At 41.8% G+C, this 20,529-nt stretch overlaps 1 protein-coding gene across 16 annotated transcripts in view; it reads right to left on the minus strand.

The window, feature by feature from the left end:
* Positions 1-20,529, minus strand: part of Mvl (solute carrier family member malvolio) — a 45,375-nt gene that overhangs the window by 6,143 nt on the left and 18,703 nt on the right. For 9 of the 16 annotated variants that reach the window (XM_069313156.1, XM_069313163.1, XM_069313138.1 and 6 more), the window contains exons 6-11: positions 20,328-20,486; positions 18,901-18,948; positions 16,659-16,817; positions 8,551-8,643; positions 6,496-6,626; positions 6,060-6,270 (exon numbers count right to left, since the gene is read on the minus strand). In XM_069313156.1, coding sequence (XP_069169257.1) covers positions 6,060-6,270; positions 6,496-6,626; positions 8,551-8,643; positions 16,659-16,817; positions 18,901-18,948; positions 20,328-20,486 — 801 coding nt within the window. Of the gene's footprint in view, positions 1-2,927; positions 3,096-3,947; positions 4,007-6,059; positions 6,271-6,495; positions 6,627-8,550; positions 8,644-16,658; positions 16,818-18,900; positions 18,949-20,327; positions 20,487-20,529 lie in introns of those variants that run through there. The other 7 variants (XR_011224658.1, XR_011224657.1, XR_011224659.1 and 4 more) reach the window with 2 other exon arrangements.

Genomic DNA, 20,529 nt, shown 5'->3' on the forward strand with positions numbered 1-20,529 from the left:
GTAATCAGTAGATTGACAGTTGAGAGGAGGGATTATAGAGCCGAAGCTCAACCCCCACAAGCACTAGGTCTAGGTCTCTTACTTAGTCAACAAAATTGGCCAAAATTGACCAAAATTGGTCTTCATATTTATGAATTAACTTTTTTTTCTTCCTCTATTATCATCCTCAACAATTTTCTTCGGTTGAGCTTTACCACTGACTTTCTTGGGACTCATGGCATGATATATAACCAGAACTTTTATATTCAGAAACAAAAAAAAAAGCACAAAAACAATTACATCCTTTACAGAGAATTCAAGCACAGTCATCACTAGGCGAGATACACTGTAAAACTGAACGTGCAACACTCCATGCCCAGCAGAACCAAAGCGCCGACTCATACAAGTATCAACAAGAGTCGTGTACTCTGGAGCAAACGTTGTACACCGGGTCAAATTTTACAATGAAATTGTCGGCATACACCAAAAAATTCATACTCTGGGACACTCGTAGACCAGGGTTCCGCTGTACATTGATGGTGAAATATTAAAGAAACTATTCATGACTTTTGAGACATCAAAATTGAAATATGCAGCAGCTGTATGATGCCCATATCACCAGAAGTACATCAATAGGCTGGAAAGGTTGTAAGGATATGCTACAAAGTAGCTTCTGAAACTAAAAAAAAAAAAGCTACAAGAAGAAGCTAGAGGTGTTAAATATGTCAAGGCTAGAAGACAGAAGAAAAAAAAAGAGGCGATATGATTACATATAAAGTAGTAACTAGAATCAACAAAATTAACAAGGAGCTAAAACTGTCAGTAGTTTCAAAGTGTCATATGACAAAGAGTACTGGGAAGACGGGACACCACGAGCACAGCTCTCATCCTGTAATTACACTTAGGTAATTACATGTGTGTTCATATTCTTACCATCCTGTCAATTTTCTTGGTCTTCCTCTTTCCCTACCCAAATAAATTCATTAACCTATCAGCTATACTTCATTTCCAACTAACAGGCCTAGACCAGGTGCATTAACCCTTAAACTGCTCTGGGCTATATGGCCTTCAACACCCATAGGTGCAATAAAAAATAAATAAATATAAATATTTTGTCTTATAAAAAGTGTTCATTTGTGTTCCCTGATCACAGGAAAAATAATACAAAAATTGTAGGTGGCATATTTTGGCCGCAATAGGGCTAGAAAGTCTGGCAAAAAAAAAAAAAAAGCGTTAAATGTAATGAAACACCATTTTTTGGGTGAGTCCCGGAGGCTCCCCAGAGCTATCCATGGCTGACATGGATACCCTGACTATTTTTCATCAGTCGATGTGGGTGAAGTTCTAGGCCATATTAACGCACCAAGGAACGCCAAGACAGGGTATTGCGAACCGGCACCCAAGTCTACCAAACGAACTTCTAAAAGCTGAACCCCTGGGACGTGGCCACTCACAGGGGCCTAGCGGGGGATACCGCCAACACACAAGAAAACACACACTGTACTCGGACTTATCCTGTTTCTGATATATGTAAATGATCTCCCAGAGAGTATAGACTTCTTCCTCTCAATGTTTGCTGACGACGCCATAATTATGAGAAGGATTAAGACAGAGAAGGACAGCTTGAGGCTTCAAGAAGACCTGGACAAGCTGCATGAATGGTCGAACAAATGTTAGAATTTAACCCAAGCAAATGTAATGTAAAGAAGATAGGCACAGGGAGTAGGAGACCAGATACATGATATCATTTGGGAGCTGAAATACTTCAAGAGTCAGAGAGAGAGAGAGAGAGACAGAGAGACCTGGGGCTTGATATCATGCCAGACCTGTCCCCTGAAGCCCATATCAAGAGGATAACATCAGCGGCATATGCCAGGTTGGCTAACATAAGAACAGCCTTTAGAAACTTGTGTAAGGAATCTTTCAGAACTTGTATACCATATATGTCAGACCAATCCTGGAGTATGTGGCTCCAGCATGGGGTCCATATCTGGTCAAGCATAAGACTAAACTGGAAAAGGTTCAAAGGTTTACCACCAGACTAGTACCCGAACTGAGGGGTATGAGCTATGAGGAGAGACTACAGGAATTAAATCTCACGTCACTGGTAGACAGAAGAGTTAGAGGGGACAAGATCACCACATTCAAGATTCTCAGAGGAATTGATAGGGTAGATAAAGACAGACTATTTAACACAAGAGGCACATGCACTAGGGGACACAGGTGGAAATTGAGTGCCCAAATGAGCCACAGTGACATTACAAAGAATTTTTTCAGTGTCAGAGTAGTAGACAAATGGAATGCAATAGGAAGTGATGTGGTGGAGGCTGACTCCATGCACAGCTTCAAGTGTAGATATGATAGAGCCCAGTAGGCTCGGGAACCTGTACATTAGTTGATTGACAGTTGAGAGGCAGGACTCAAGAGCCAGATATCGACCCCCGCAAGCACAACTAGGCAAGAACACCGACCCTAACAACAGAGGGGAAAAACAAGGCAGACATTCCCCACCAGGTAGGAACAAACAAAAACAAAAGAAAAACCCTGCAAGAGGACAATGTACCCAGGCGGAACAGAGCCAGCCACTATGATAGGTGATAACTAGCTGTGCAGTACCCCGAGCCCCTATCAGTGACGAAAACTACCTCCTATCCAGAGACAAACAAGGGCAACAAAACCCCAGCTCTGACATTCCTGTCACTAAATTCTGAATATGAATCCATTTCCACAAGGTTATATTTATATTGTAAAGCTCAAGATTGTTTTATGATGTGTACATGCACGAAACAATGGCCAAGTGCTGTGGCTGTCTGCCACACATTGTGATCATCATAACTAGCATTGTGTTCACTGATACCTGAACATTGTACATATTCTTCATTACAGTTAGGATCATCTATGACTGAAAAAATAAAACTAAGACACTATCAAAGCAAAATAAACCCTGTTACTTATTTCATTCATGACTTATGTGGTGCTGTGGCTCCTAGCTGCACAGCGGTGCTGAGAGCTCCAGCTGCACGCACCAGCCTTGGTCACACTCTCAGTACTGAAGCTCTCGCAGCCAGGAGAGATGAACATTTTTTTTTTCATGATGGCATCTGTTTACTGGAGCCCTGAAGAACAGGATGTGAGCCCTGTGCACCCGCGGGAGTTTAAAATCTTATGCTATACCTAAAAAACCTGGTTGTGGTGGTATGCACCATCAATGAAACAACCCTGGTTGCGATGCGCAGTTGTTGGGTTAATACGTATATTTTTCGTTATTTTATTTTCACACTTTTCATTTTAATACAGTCTCCATGTCCACTCAGTACACTTCTATTTACATGTTTATCCTCTCCCAAACTCGATTCCAACATTCACCACATTTCCTACCCTCCACATCATTCCCTTATCCTTCACCACCTTCTATAACCTTTACTTCTTCCCCCTCTCCACCACATCCCATCTCCTTTGCTACTTTTTAGATTTACTTAACAAGTAAATAAATTCTGAAACATTTTGGCTTTATTAAAATTAATACAGGAACTGTACTGCGTAATTACCACCTAAACTAAGCATGATCCTATTGTGTCTATACAGCAATTCCACTATCAACATTTGTCTTATGATTAATAACAAATCTGACTCAAATATATTCATGGTACAGTAATATCATGTATGAACGTATTGGGATACGACAAGAGAATGTGATGAAGAATGAAAGTCGAGATCTCACAGTTAAAACTATAAAAATACAGGTATAGTAATTTTGGTAACCCACTGGACAAGTGATAACATTTTGATAAATCACTGGTATGCATGTGGTTAATTCTCAGAGTGAAAAAGAGATGAAATACATGTTATTAAAGATGAGATAGTTTATTATCGTGCACAGAGATTCTTAGTCATGAAATTGCACTGCTTATCATACGAAAAAAAAAAATATAGTAGGTAGCATTATAGTAAGCTTGAAGAACACATACCCTTCGAAGCTCTGTTGCAAAGTAGGACTAATTTCATCCATGCCCGTAAGTCCAGAAAGCTTGAAAAACAAATGTACGAGTTTTGGAGAAGTTCATCATATCATGAGGATTAGAAATGCAGTTATTAAAAGAAAAGACAAGCGATGCAAAGCACAAAAACAAGTATGCAAGAACTGGACATCTAACAAAGTAACATTCATCATATTCAACTCTGGTCAAGGTCAACATAAAGACTCCAACTTCATCATCTTTTTGCCTCATCTAAGATTTCAGCATTTATTAAAATATAAACACCCTTAAACATTATATTCCAAGCATAATATTTCTTACTCAGTAATGATCCAGTTAATGAAAATAGTATTAAAGGACTGTATTGAAAGCAAAAACCTTAATATACATGTTATGCGTAATACACCTTATTTGCAAAGAGTACATTATACATTTTACAGCAATGGTTCCCAACCTTTCTGGACTCATGGCTTTATTTTCTAATAAAGTACTCAAAAGACCTGTGACCCCCGTGACACTTTCAGAACTGAAAAAATTCAAAGGATGAATTTAGAAACAATCACATCATTAAGAAGTAGCAGCTCACATCATTGATGTGAGCTACTTTTCAAACTGCACGAGGGTCGCAACCCACCAGTTGAGAATTGGTAGTCTATTGAAAACTAGTGGGGATACCCAGAATTGCTTGGGTAATAGATGCCGCATTTTTACTACTAACTTCATCACTGTAACCATCTTCCTAACATACTACCATCATCGCAGTACCATCTTAACACACCGGCACACGCCTTCCCTCTCCTTCGCCACTTCCCAACGCTTCACCACCCTCTCTGTACATTACCAACTTCTTTACCATTCACCACCTTCCCCACATTTCCTACCCTCCACATCATTCCCTATCCTTCACCACCTTCTATAACCTTTATTTCTTTCCCTCTCCACCACATCCCATCTCTATTGCTACTTCCCCCTACCCTTCACTACATTTCCTACCATTCACCACACTCCCTAGCTCTCACTGCCTACCCTAGTCTTTCTACTCTTCACATTCCCTTCATTCCCATAAGCTTTGTGAGGATGGAGTCTTTTATTTAGTGAGATCTGAAAGTAGTATGATTTGCTATTTCATTCAAAAGGGAGGGAGGTCACTGGGTTCAACCTTGACCTGCCTATGACGATCTCCAAAGACCAGTCATTCTGTAAAGTTTGGCGAGACCAGCCCCAAGCATCTGGCCCCTAACTTAGAAGAAGACAAAGAAACAAACACAGAGAGACACACACTTTTATAGATACACAGCATAATTATGCAAATAAACTAGATATATTTTTATCACAACCAATCAATGGAGGTATCCCAAATCCCTGTTAGGCATATCTCACAATACAAGCCATTTATGAATATTCTTCAAAAACAAAACTATACTATGTACCTATATTAAAATGTGGACACAGTGAGAAAAGGATATGGGAGGCATGGTGGTTTTGGTAGATTCTTCAAGTAAGGTGCTGCTGTTCTCATGGACAGGACTATTCACAGTCTGGCAAGAATGATATTCTGCATCGATGCATCATGAATCTTTTGAAATGTCTGTTGGGTCACTCTAGTATCTTCCTAGCGGTATGGCCCAACAGGGATGTTTAAAAGGAGCCTTGTTGTGTTGGTTCAAAATATCGACCTGCCCTGACAGTCAATAGCCCTGTCCACAGGATTAATAGGACCAACCTCAAGAAATAATCAAGTGGTATAGAGCTCAAACATAAATATGAACATGACAAAATAATAACAAAAGACCTTTGGGGACACCTAATTATGTAAGTATAACTGAGAATACTGTTACTAATTAGAGTATTTGGAAACATGCACTGCATTTCAAAGTGCTAGAAACATTTACTGTACTGTACTTAATTTAAAAAAGCTTATACTTTTTATCAAGAACACACACACACACACACACAAAAAGAAAAAGCTGTTATCCTTATTAATCAACATATGTCAAACATGAAAAGTTCCATACACACACACACACTTGACCTCTAAACTTCAAACTGTTTTTATAAATAATGAAATATAATGTGAACCAAAATTATAAACTTGGTACTCACCGGCAAGCTGCAGCTGAAATTAAAACCAAATGCAATGGCGAGGAACAACGCCAGGTAAATTATGAGGCTGAAGTACATGATCCCACACACGCACACCAGAAGGTACGCCCACCACTGCCCGTCAAGACGAGTGCCCAGGAAATTGACTACAAACCACATGTTAATGGCAATCACCAATAGCGACAAGAGGGAAGCCAAGATTTTTGTGAACCTGTAAGACAGTGGAGTCTCTTAATTAACTCTTGCTTCAGTGAAATCACAGTAGATTTGCTAATAAACTACTGTACCTATACTGTATTAACTGATTTAAACATTGATTTTTGTATAAAATACTTCCATCCTAAAAGACTAAATGAAATTTTAAAGTACTTTAATGAGATTAAAAACATACTGTAGAGCATATAGGAGATATATAATCAGAATGAAAGTAGCTTACAATCCATTTTTGAAGTCTCCCATAATACGCTCTGATGAGGTGAATGTCAGAGTTGGAATCAGAGCAAAAGGCAACTGAAGGGACATGACAGCATTCAGAAGATCATTCATCCCAGTGAGGTCATTGATGTTCTGCAAACATAATAAAGTACTGTACTGCCGGTTAACAAAATACAGTACTGTATATCGATTTATTTTTGTATATGCCACCATTCTATCAAAAGTGAAACAATTAAATCTTGTATTTATTTCAAAATGAATAATAAGCTGCAAAGAAATCACATTAAGGTGATGTATCAACAAGAAAATCGGTAGATGCCATGAGGATTCGAATATGCACACTAGGCTTCGACATGCTAACGCAATGCAACCTCATTCAACTGAATCATCTAGGGGTCCTTAAGGTTTTCATTGGAGCTCAATCAGGATTTCACACGTTGCCTGCATGCACTCTGCAGGCACACATTCCCATATCTATCCATTTTTATCTGCAACACACTTCTCTTCTGTAAGTAGAACTCCTAGATACCACAGCCAGAGTGCAAGCAAGCAAGTGGAAGTCTTAGGACCCGTACAGATTCAGTTGAATCCCAGGTTGCATTTCCTTCAGCATGTCGTGGCCGAGTTGGTTAGGACGAATACTTGGGAGTACCCAGTGTGCAGATTCGAAGCCTTATCATTACTTCTGCTTATTTTCTCATGTATAATAATTTTCCAAAATTCTTTAACTATTTCCTTAACTCCTTGGAGCCTTTCGTTTTCTATGAAGAAAACATTAAAGAACATGCACTCATCACAGCACCAGGAGGCAGGAGTCACACTGCAGCAGGCTCCAGGAATATCCAATTGCCTAAGTATTGGGAATGGGCTGAGGGCTGTAAGTGTTGGTATAAAGGAATAGGGAGTTGAAAAAAGTAAACAAGATACAAGAAATATGCGAAATTGAGTGAAAATTCTGTGTTGGGAAAGTTTATACAGTACTCCAAAACAAAAGATCGTCAATAACAGAGATGGCTGCCACCATGGAAGATGTAAGCACACCAGCAGATGAATGATTCGAAGGATTCTCAACATAAGGAAAGTTTTTTTTGGCAGACTAGAGATTATTGAGGATAGGCTGAAAAAAAGTATAAAGAAAAAGTCCTTAAATTACAACAAGAAAATGAAGCTTTCAGGAATGAGTTTTGCACTTTAACCACCGTCAGGGGTTTAACCAGCTGTCAGGGGCCTGACAGCTGAGTGGACAGCGCTTCAGATTCATAGTCCTGAAGTTACGGGTTCGATCCCTGGTGGAGGGGAAACAAATGGGCAGAGTTTCTTTCACCTCTAATGCACCTGTTCACCTAGCAGTAAATAGGTACCTGGGAGTTAGACAGCTGCTATGGGCTGCTTCCTGGAGGTGAGTAACAAACAGGAGGCCTGGTTGAGGACTGGGCCGCGGGGGTGCTAAGCCCCCAAATCATCTCAAGATAACCATGCTGCACTGCCTTAAAATATGACATTCCCGCTGTGCGCATAAAAAAATTCTTTGTGAAAATTTCTTTGTTCTCCAAAAGTTTTAAATACCCTCCCCCTGATCACATATACAGTATGTTGAAAATATTGCACAAATGTTTTTACTTACAAAAATGTAACTATTTTTTTAATTGATTTCGGTTTTTGTTCACCAGAAATATCAGAAATACATATTTTTATTCGAGTTGAGCAGTCAAAAACTCGAATTTGAATTTACTTGAATTACCCAAAGATTCAGGTTACTATAATACAGATTACAGAACTCTTGCACTATTACAGTAATTCAGCATGATGGGTAGCAATACTGAATTTTCTGTTTGGTGGTATCGTACTTTTTGATGGCTTTAGATTCTATACTCTTCTAATTGTGCTGTCTGCATCCATGATGAGCTTACCAAAGAGCACAATGTGCTGACACTGTTGTACAGAAATGCAAAGAATAGACTCATATTAAATGATGTTTTACCTGTAAGGCTTTACCAAATCTAATAGATAAATAGGTTCAGTGCTTATACAGGGGTAAAATAACTGATATACTCACCTGGTAAAATGCAATAAAGAAAGTCGGAGTAATGGCAATAGTTCGGGTAAGAAGAACACGCTGCCAACGTTTCCACCGCAGGTTCAGGAAGCCCTACAAAACAAAAAATACATCTCATTTTTGGTGTTTAGCACCAAACCAAAAAGACAACTTACTTGATGTAAAGAAAATTCTACTCTTATCCTGATTATCTATTATACTTACAAAATTTATCATTAATTTCTAAGGAAAGAACTGCCTGGCACCCCCCCCCTGGTCTATGCTAGATACGGAAAGGAAAACCACCTGCCATGACACAGCAGGGATCTTAAAATTGTTTTTTAGGTCATACTGGTGCTAGGTAGGGTGGGTGCCAGGAAGCCTCCGGGGCTCTACCCAGAAAATGGCATTTCAATTCATTCAACGCTGGTTTTCTGTGGGGGAGCCCTGTCGGCTCCCTGGAGCTAACTATCCAAAGAGAAAAGTAAAAGGGACTTTTCTGTGAGGCAGCTGCACTGCACAACTCATAACGAAGACGAGACAACTGGCTGCAACCGCCGACCCAAGGCGACACAAGACCACTGAGGGCCATTGACTAGATATCGGGCAGCCAGGACCCTGTTCGATCCCCAAAATCCCCATGCCCGAATATCCACCAAAGACATATTTCTAAACACAGCAGCCAAAGCTGCAAACTTACAAACATGATGAGAGCGAGGGTATACCACAGGCTGGCTAGACTTGTCAATCCTGCAGACGACTTGAGAGACTGAGCCTTGGAACAGGGGAACAAGACCACCACCTTAACCTGTCCTGAAAGAGCCAAGAAAGAAAAGTCAACACAATACGACCCGAGACCGAAGACAACTTATGCAGGGAAAGGAAGTGGCGAAAAGACCACTAAGAGACCTGCTCGGTCTCTTGGGTCAATGGGGCTACCTACGAAAGGGCCAGTAACCCTTCCGAGAACCCAACTTGCGTGCAAGATGAACACCCTGCCAACCACACGAAGACAGGTCCAGAGCAGAAGCTGGCTCAGAACTGCTACCAAAGGCCCAACTCAACCAGTGTATGCCGAAGTCCTGGTACGACCTTTCCGGGAAGCACGAGAACTCGCACTCCGGATAACCAACGTATCCAAAAGAGGGAGACAATTAACACTTTCGCGCTCTCGGCGCTCAAAAAAAATCAATACCCTAGATGCTTTCGGCACTTCGCGCCCCTACGCGTAAGACCGAAAAAGTGTACACTCTTTTGACTGTCCTGACAATAATTGAAGGCGCACGTATTTAAATTTGGTATCACTGTGTTCGCAATGAAATTGTCTATAAGAGCATACCTATAAAATGCCGCCCAAGCATAAGGAGTATCAACACCAAATAAAAAACTATGCAGATCACTCGCCGAGAGCGCCAAACAGCAACAAAATGTTTCCACTCTCTTAATGGTTGCGAAGCCTACAGTTGTCCTACATCGCTAATTTTGGTATCATTGGAATCGCAATAAAATTCTCTACACGGACATATGCATATGAATGTTTAATATAGGTAATTGCCCACCCGCAAGAGTGTGGGAAGTGGAGAGTAGTTAGCCGCGAGCGCACTGGCGAAAACACAGGGGGGAAATCATGCTTGGAAAGTTTATACATTTATACGTTTCCTGACCCTACTTTTCTATGTACGTATTTCTTTTTTATACCAATGTGTTCGCAATAAAATTTTCTATAAGATGAAATGTATAACATTTGTACAAAGCATGTGTAAGAGAAGCGCCAAATATAGAACCACGTCGCTCAGTATGCGTTCACGGCAGAAACGAACGCATTGTTTTCGTTCGTTTGATGTTTCTTATGTTTATACTTGTTGAAACATTTTATAATTTGTATGACAGTGATCACAGTAAAATTCCCTACACAGACATATACATAACACATACAAATATTTCCCACGTGTTGGATATATCAATGGCTAAAGGGAACCCACTGCCACACGCCCGCCACACCCAGAGCCACACCCGCCACACCCCCAAACATACTTTGTGTTTTTTTTTTTTACTCATAGAAGTTTATGTGATATAATATTCATTCTGGTACCAAAAAATTCGCAAATAAATTCTCTACAAAACGTATATAATACAACTTCTTATAGATGATAAAAAATTCCAAATAGGTGTACTTACCCTGTCTATGTTGATTGAAGATCAACAGTTGAGCATTTTTTCTTCACTCCACCATCTTCAGGCTTCTGATCCTGAAGTTGCTCATCTGATGTTTCTTAGGTGGAGTGAAGCTGTTGCCGGTGGTTATTTTTTCTCCACCCAAAATATCTTTCTTCGGTGGTACCTTGTGTAGCAAGGCGCAGCGCACAGTGCCACATCACAAGTTTTACATCCATATATCACGTCCCTCCTTTTGCCAGACTTGTAACAAACACGGCATCTTTTTTTTTTAGCCAAGTGCACGAGTTCATGCGTCAACTTGTAGTTGAGACGTTGTTCTGAATCTATAATTCTTGTATTTTTTGGATTCACTGGAAGAATATTGTCTTCTACAGGAACCACCAAACTTGTAGTAGAATCTTCTATGAAATCAGAAACATCAAGTGGTTCTATGTCCTCAATGTCCATTTCAGAATTTGTGGTTGATGAGTGGGCTTTAGGTGTTGAGGTGAACAGAGGACGCCTAGCACCAGATGGCCCGGGTGTTGAAACTGCCGCGTCAGCAGGAGGAGCTGCGCTGGCATCTATGTCGGGAACATGTGGTATACTTGTTGTTGTTGGCCATTCCTTGCTGTTCCACGCCAATAAGGCTTTTATTCCTACTGCGTGAAACTCTAATAGTGTTAGTTTTTTTGTATCTGTTGAGTAGTGGTTATACAATGCGTATGCATTGTGCATGGCCATTTGCAGAAAATAGAAAGTGATCTTCTTGGTCCATTTGTGGGTTTTTCTTGCAAACTCATAATATTTGACCATTTGATCAAAATGATCAACACCTTTCATGAACTTATTGTAATCCACTATGGCCTTGGGTTTGTTCATTTTCACAATTTCTACACCAGTTCTCCCGTCACCTTTACGAACGCGTTTCCTGCGCTGTGCTTGAGTAGTGTCGGCATTGTGGATATTGGTAATGACAGAGACGGGGCGCTTGTCCTTCCAAACTATAACAAAGGTGTTATCCTTGCGCATGTATACGGTCGTGTCGGTTGCCATTTTACCCTTTACAACTTGTTGCAGATCCTTGGGGGCGCCACGTTGTAGTCTAAGTGTGCCACATGTGTAAACATGTGGAAGAACTTAGAAATGTGTTGGAACCGAGCAGACGACATAAACAAGTTGAAGAATCGACAATGCCACATCTGATTCGTCTGCCAGTACATCCTCATTGTAGGCATCTTCACTATGCCCATCAGTATGCACAGGGCCAAATATCGGGCCATTTCTTTCACCGACACTGGTTTCCACGTTTCTCTTGCTGACTCAGCCATGAGATGTATGACGTGTGTGGCATGCAAATTTGTTTCATACTCTAAGTATTCAACCACTGCTCTAGTGAAAAATAATTGTAAAAACTGCAATGGAGTAGCAGGTAGTGGAATTGTTAGGCCAGGGGTTGCAGTAAAGTTATCAACGATGGGAGGAGTATTGCTACGATTCCACTCATCACCCAGCCTAGCCCTCTTTGGTACCGGACACGTGCGGTCACCGCGTGGCGGGGCTGGGGCTTCTTCATCACTCTCATCCTCACTCTCACTCGAAATATCTTCATCACTTGAGGAAACCTCATAAAGAACATCATTTTCCGGTTCGTCAGCCTCCAAATCATCATCAGAAGACCCTGAAAAGGCTTCAACAACGTCGGGAATCTTGGATGGAGTGAGATTGACCCCACGATACAGATCGAAAATCCTGGCGATCTCTTCTGCTTTCCTAGATTTCCTACCTTTGTTTTGCGTTCCACTGCTTGTTCCTGGTGCAGCATCCATGTTGAAGGTATTGAATGGGTTTTAGGTACACGAGAACGGAAACGGAACGGAAATAAATGCGTAAAACGGGTCACGTTTGCCGCGAGAGGGGAGCACAGTGTGGGCACTTGGCGTGTCAACAAAACAATGGGCCGACCACGTGACTGGGTAGGCCGAGATGCCATGTGTTCGGTGAGGGAGAACGGGAATTTCATGGAGAACAATCTGAGAGTATCCCCATCCATTTCGGTTAAAAAATGGAATTTATAGAAATATTTTTTTGATTGACGAGAAAAGTAGGCAGTTATGCGGAATCGTAAGAAAAACCAGTGACGAGTTATCTCTACTCGAAAGCGCGAAAGTGTTAATATAAGCCGCCTGGAGAAACAACTGAATCCGCAAAAAACAGCAGACAAAATGGAGACAAAAAGCTTACGAGCCAGGGCCCAAGCAGAATCCACAGAGAGCGAGAGGACAGCCTGCTGACGTGCGAGGCGAGAGGCAAAAATAAGGACACCACCTCCCAGAGAATAGGCGCAAACAGCTTAAGCAACATTAAAGTCAACGCAGCAGACGACGACCCGGCAGCCAACTCCTCCACAAGCCAGCCCTTCTTGAGCTGTCCGAAAACAGCTCAAGAAGGAAAAAGAAGCGAGGCACCAAAGCCAAATGCCCAAGAGCGCAAACATCTTCCGCAGCCAAAGCAGCTGAAAAGGAAGGGACCTGGACGTGCAACTGGAGCACACCAACCTCATGAGGAAGCACAAGCATGCATTAAGATGCTCAAGCATGCCCCCCCTAAGTACACTTGCAACACCGTAGTGAGCTCTAGCCACTCAAGCATGCAGTAACGACAATGTATGCCATGCTTCCAACAAAAAGAAGGGGCAGTCTGCGAGCCATGAAGACGCTGGCACCTCGTAACATATCCAATATGGCGAAGAAGACCCGAACTCAAGGGAGACTGGGTCGAGCAGAGAGATGGAAGCCGGGTTGATCAGCATGAGGTATGCACCTAGGGCATCCCGATCCTCCTCAGGGGAATTCGAGAGGTCGAAAACCTCTGGAAGGATGCAGCCGCAGAACCCAAGGGAACCCAGAAACGACCCCCTGGGGGGGGGGGGAGCCGATCCCATATCAAATTCTTACAAGTGGGGCACAAAACCCCCGAACCTCTCGACAACAGACCCCGCCCCGAAGGTACTATGACCTAGGGATGGGATCCGGTCGGCCGAGAGGACAGCACACGGGACTTGTGATCCTGTGGTCCTGGGTTCGATCCCAGGCGCCGGCGAGAAACAATGGGCAGAGTTTCTTTCACCCTATGCCCCTGTTACCTAGCAGTTAAATAGGTACCTGGGTGTTAGTCAGCTGTCACGGGCTGCTTCCTGGGGGTGGAGACCTGGTCGAGGACCGGGCCTCGGGGACACTAAAAAAAAAAAAAAAACCCGAAATCATCTCAAGATAACCTCAAGATAGGTAGGATCGAAAAGGGCCAAAGCGCCCCAGGCCGCCTTCCCCCCAGCCCTAGAATCCACCAAACTAGATCCGGGGCAGAGCTGTCCTCAACACTCTCCACCCTTGAAGGAAAGGCAGAGTCCAAGGGAAAGGCATCCAAGAAAATTCCCTGCTTGAAGGGCCCAGGAGCCTCGGCGGGAGGAACCGGTTCAAAAGCCTCCGTCCCCACATCAAATGGGGCAACACCTGGAGCCGCCCGAGCCTCATCAAACAGCTAAGCCCTGCCCCAACCCCGAAACCCTCAGACGTTTGGGGGCCGGAAGCAGGGGAAGAGGAGAATGGTGAACTACACCAACAAGGGAGGACGAAGAGCACAGACAGAACCAACGTCGAAGCGACAAACGCCCCAAAGTCCAGGTCCCCAAAACGAAAACGAGGTAGCCCCTGTTTTGGTATTCAAGCAGGCAACCAACTGTGTATGTTGCAGTAACCTAAACCTAGCATGCAATGCACGAGCCGCTTGACCCCTAACCTCAGCCATAGCAGGATGGGTAACTTGGAGCACGAGCAGAGAACAAGTCTCGCAAGACTCCAGGTCAAAGGTGTCGCCGACCCAACAAGCAGCCTGATGGAGGTAATACAGGTGATTGTCGCCCTGAAATGGGAAATGAGCAACCTTAAAACTCACACAAGGTGAGATGGGACTCGGAAAACTCGCCCATCGAGGTCAACAAACTCCCGACAGGGTTTTCCAGGGCCTGCAGGGAGTTGTGTCCATATACGGAAAGCCCAGGTGTTGGACCACCAAAGACGGTTGTATCCCCATAATTGATCTGGGCAAACTGGCCCCAGTGAAGTGAGCAGCCTGGAGGACAAGAGGAGGACTGCCCTACTGACCCTAGGTAGCACTTAATGTGGATTGTGGCAGCCTCCCAACGGGCAAGAAAGCAAACTAAAGATGAAAAGAAAACTCAAAGAAGCACCATAACGCAGGGGACCAGAAAGAGTCACGGCTGCTGCGATTACGGAAACTGAGAAGCCCAACATGCCCCAACCAGCAACTAACCACCCCCTACTCAGGGCCAAATGAAAGTACCGGGACCTAAACTGACCCCAAGTGGGAGGTAGTGAACAAAGCAGTCACTACACCTTGGTACAAACTCCTGGTCACTGCCTACACACAGAAGGAACACCAGCAGGGTGAAGCCAATCAGGTTATCGAGGCCAGAGCAGGCGTCCACCCTGTAAAGCTTCAACCGACAAACTGACGCTCCTTATGCCTGCTCGGTGATGCAACCCCCTCTCCCCCTGCAAGGGAAGAGGTAGCACAAACAAGTGGAGCACGGTATGATAACATGTTGCTTTTTTTCCTTGGGGAGTTTCTCGCTTCTGTTCAGTCTTGGGTTGTAATATTTCTACCATGAGGGGTGTGTTTTGAAGCACCTACCCCTTTCTGGGTGCTCAACCCCAGTCGATAGCAGACATGAATACTTTCATACATGTGAGTTTCATAGGCCATTGCTCCCTTCGCCTCTCTGAGGGGACCATGTTCTAGCTAGTGGTCCCCAGTAGGCATGACAACTTCATATGACTGAAGCCCCCATACTAATATTAACTAATATCAGTCTAATAGCTCCAGGGGACCCGACAGGGCTTCCCCATAGAATGTTTAAAAATTCATAAACCCTTTCAAACATTAATTGGCACACAAAGGATCACCTATTAAAGAGCTCCCACATATTTTTGGTAGTCCTACCTGGTGACTACATCTGACAGGACAATCAACCTGAGCCCCTAAACAAACCACCAAAGTCCAACAAAGTAGGGACAGAAGGTATGGTTAAGGAGCAACGAAGTGACTTGCTCAGAAGAGCACTTAGTATACAGTCAGCCCATGCTTTACAAGAGCAGTATTGTAAAACAGATTTGGTGGTTCTCTGTTATCACTTTTACACAAAGATTTAAAGTGAGTGCGAGTTGCTCTTTGTTGCATTAGTTATTAAATGATCTGTGGGTGTACTGCCTAGTTGGCAATGTCTCAGGCTCTATAAACATGTAATAATTCTTATCTTACAAACACTTAGTATTCCTACATCAATGCACCTCTTAATTTACATGCATTTATAATGGGTGCAAAGTAATGGAGGTATTAAATATTAAGGTTCAAGTTGGTGTTTAATTGAGCAAAGAATTGAAGAAATTTAACATTTGGAAGCTCTAAAACATAACCAAATTTGTTTCCATATAAATGCATTTACGTTAAATTTGTGTGGATTTTGCTTCAGAAGGATTTTTTTTTTTTTTTACAAATTTAAGCCCTTCACAATTCAAAGGCCACCTTTACTCAGTTCAATTTCTGAGCTACACCAATCAATTGTTCCTTAACCCATTGGGAATTAGAGAACACAGGGGTAATGACATGGTTACTATCATGGAACGGAAAACTTTATGATGGGTAAAATTATCAGGCTGAAACAATGAAAAACTGGTAACGTGATCAGAATTGGAAGCATTCCTTAATTTACCAGAGGGCCACCATCTTCCATTGCCTGTGAAAGATCGTACATTATTCCTGAGGATTTTTTCCATGTATATTTTGTACTCAATATTTACGGCCATAGTGGGTAGGGATTATAAAGCTAGAAATCATTAAAATAGCAAAGTTATTTAATAGAAACATAAATTATCTAAGCAAAAAACACTTGCCTCCATTACAAACTGTCCAACGTATGTACCAGTCATGGTTGAGCTCTGCCCAGCTGCCAGAATGCCTATAGACCAGATATACATACACGCTGCTCCAAACGTACACCCAAGGAATACTCCAGCTTTGTAGATGTCAGCATCTACTAGTTCACCATCCTCCTGTAACATGATTATCAGCATGTAAAGGCATACAACATATACTGGAAGTCAATTTTATAAGATATGTCAATACTGAAGTGATTAAAATACCTTCACATTCTCAGGAAGTGCCTGGCCCACAAAACTGCCCCTCACCCTTCCCCACACTCCTAAGTGATTTAAGTGTAAGTGGCTGGCAGTATGCTGAATATGAATGTTTATAAACTAATTGCACAGCTGTTTATTACTGTATATTTATATGTTTTAGATAAAAAAGAGCAACCATCTGTAAATAAATAATATATATATTGTATATATGTTTGTATCCTTGGGCAACAGGCATTCCTTTAAGCATATTTGGTTATATTAAGACCAACAATACCAGCAATGTGGTCTTTAGTGTAAGCTTTCTATGCTTTTATTCTCTTAGTGTCAGGATTAAGAAGAGTAATCAAGTTACCAAAATTCATGGCAAAGATCTCTAGTAATTATTGAAGAATTTCTTTTCTACACCGTTTCATTTCACTTTAGAATATCTTCAGGTAAAGAATGAATACACAAAGGTGCAATTTTAGGTTAAATGCACATGTGGAAGAGGTAAAGTTGTGTGGGGTGAGGTAAAGGTCGAAGTAATATAGGAGCAAACAAACTTAAAGTAAGGAAGAGGGGAATAATGGGAAAGGAAGTCAATCAAACATTGGGTAAGCGGTGGGCGGGGAGAACTCGGTAGAGATGCAATTACCTAAGTGTAGTTACAGGATGAGAGCAACGCTCGTGGTGTCCCGTCTTCCCAGCACACTGTCATATAACGCTTTGAAACTACTGACGGTCTTGGCCTCCACCATCTTCTCACCTAACTTGCTCCAACCGTCTACCGTCTAATGTCATCGTTATCTGGTGCTGTTTGACAAGATCTGGATCCGAGTATCAACACAGGACAGAACACGAAACAATGGATATAAATTGGATAAGTTTAGATTTAGGAAAGACTTGGGTAAATACTGGTTCAGTAACAGGGTTGTTGATTTGTGGAACCAATTGCCGCGTAACATTGTGGAGGTGGGGTCCCTCGATTGTTTCAAGCACGGGTTGGACAAGTATATGAGTGGGATTGGGTGGTTATAGAATAGGAGCTGCCTCGTATGGGCCAATAGGCCTTCTGCAGTTACCTTTGTTCTTATGTTCTTATGTTCTTATGAGTGTAGCAAAGTCCACAGGCACGTTCATTAACAGGGATTCCACGTCTAGAGATGCTATGATCCCTTCAGGTTTAGTGTTCTTCACTATGTCTAAGAAATCAGCAACTGATTTCAAGCTGCAGTTATATTACACACACAGTCATTTAGCTAGATTATATGTGGATATAGAGATCTGTAGGGTTTAGGCAGATCCCTACACCCACGTATAATCTAGCTAAGCAAGTCAACACTATACTGACTCCAGATGTGTCAAATAACTACAGCTTGGAAATCAGTCGCCCAACCAAGCCAATATACATCTGAAAACTCTTGACCCCTGAAGAATTGGAACCTGGTCAGCCAGGGTCTCCATGTCCCAGCAGTCCCGTGCTGTAACCACTCGGCCAGTGACTCAAAAGTACTGGGAAGTCGGGAGACCTACATGCACCCAACACCATTGTCAGGTGCTTTGGGGCCATTTAAGCTTTACACACACATATGTATATATACATGTATGTAATGGAGGTATGTATGTATATAAAGAAAAAAAATAAAGGGTGGGGGGGGGGGGAAATGAGGTAGTACAAAACATGGAAACTGCACTGGAGGGGAGACCCAAAAATCCCCTCTAATGCATTGTATGTACATTTTCCTGAGGCTATGGGTGCCACCTCTTCTTCCTGCCAGAGGTGGTACTCCCCCCCCCCCTTAAATATGATTTATGAGTGGTTAATCCAAGAATATAAAGGACTGAGTGAAGGACAGGTTGATAAGAGGGAGATGTAACCAAGTGTATATATATATTCCTGTGTATATGGAGAATGTTAAATAAACAGTGACAGATGATTAAAATAGAAATAGTGACATTGTAAGAATACAGTCCTAACAAGTAAGATATAATGAACTAAGCAGTCTCGTATACTTACCGGGAATATTTTAGCATGGGTGCTGTTGGCAGATACGCAGCTGTCATGCTGAAAAAGAAGTGCAAAATAATAGTGAAGAATATGCAGGTTTGTCATTTATAGTATAGGGCTTTGCTTGTTTTTTCCATCGGTACAACACTTCACACCATAAATACTTAAAAAGAAAACAGCCATGAATATTTGGGGAATTGTCAAGCTATTTACTGCTAGGCAAACGCAGACACGAGGTGAGGGGCAGTGTGTCTAAACAATAACAGACGAAAAAGCATTATGTAACGAGCAGCAAATGTATATTTAAGAGATTCATATTCATTCACAATATCTTCCATACACATTACTATCATGGAAATTAGGAGCAAGACTCTCCAGCGAGGTAGCCACAGTAGTACATCGGATGAAATTCACTGTTTTTTAAAAACTAAATATCAATAATTCAATCAATTCATACAAAATGAATCACATTCTGTCCTCTTCAGCAACTCCATGTTATAAGTTACGTACTCAATGTCTTCACCTACACATACACACACACACACACACTAGGTAATCACACTTAGGTAATTTACACTCACCATATATCCCTTAGAGGTTAGAGGCATTAAATATGCAAAAAGTAGAAAATAGAAGAAAAAGAGACGAAATAATCACTACGTACAAAATAGTAACAGAAATCAATAAAATTGATAGGGAAGAATTCCCGAGGCCCAGAACTTCAAGAACAAGAGGTCATTGATTTAAACTAACCAAATAAAGCTGCCGGAGAAATATAAGAAAAATCACTTTTGTAAGCAGAGTGGTAGACAGTCGGAACAAGTTAAGTGAGAAGGTGGCGGAGGCCAAGACCGTCAGTAGTTTCAAAGCATTATATGACAAAGTGCTGGGAAGTCGGGACACCACGAGCGTAACTCTCATCCTGTAACTACACTTAGGTAATTACACACACACACACACACACACACTAGGTGAGTACACATTCATTATTTAATTACTTCAACATGACCTTACCATCAGAGTGCAATGCTCACTCTCAATCTTACAATTTACAGCCATTCCCACTCCATGGTCTTCCATTACAATTTCACTCTTTATCCTACCTATTCTTACATGTACACATACTATTCAGATTGTACATTTCTAATGTTCTAACTCTAGGGTTCTCACACTCATGCCAAACTAGTATATTAATTGTACACGAGAAGAGAAACAAAGCATCAGATCTCTATATTATTCATCCTTTAAAAAAAAAAAAAAAACTTTCAATACACAAGCATCTTTCCTTATGTTACATGCATTATCTCCACTGGTGCAAATTCCTCTAATCAATTATACATAATAACATTTATCAAAGAAATTATATGTATCTAAGTATTGCATTACACAATAGTAACTCCAAATTTGGTAAATCTTTAAAAAATGACAAAACTTACGACTTCTTGATTAGTGACTCCATAAAGTCCTTTGGCAAACACTGCTACCACAAACACATTGATGATGAATGAACAGAGAAGAGCAATACAAGCTTCAATGAAGAAGTACTTGTTGGCTTCCTTAACATCATCTTTGTTTTTGCGGTCCACATCTCGTGACTGCCAGAAACAGAATATTTCATTAGTAAAAATAAACAGTTTG

Source organism: Procambarus clarkii, chromosome 7, assembly GCF_040958095.1.
Source record: "Procambarus clarkii isolate CNS0578487 chromosome 7, FALCON_Pclarkii_2.0, whole genome shotgun sequence".
NCBI classification, from domain to species: Eukaryota; Metazoa; Arthropoda; class Malacostraca; order Decapoda; family Cambaridae; genus Procambarus; species Procambarus clarkii.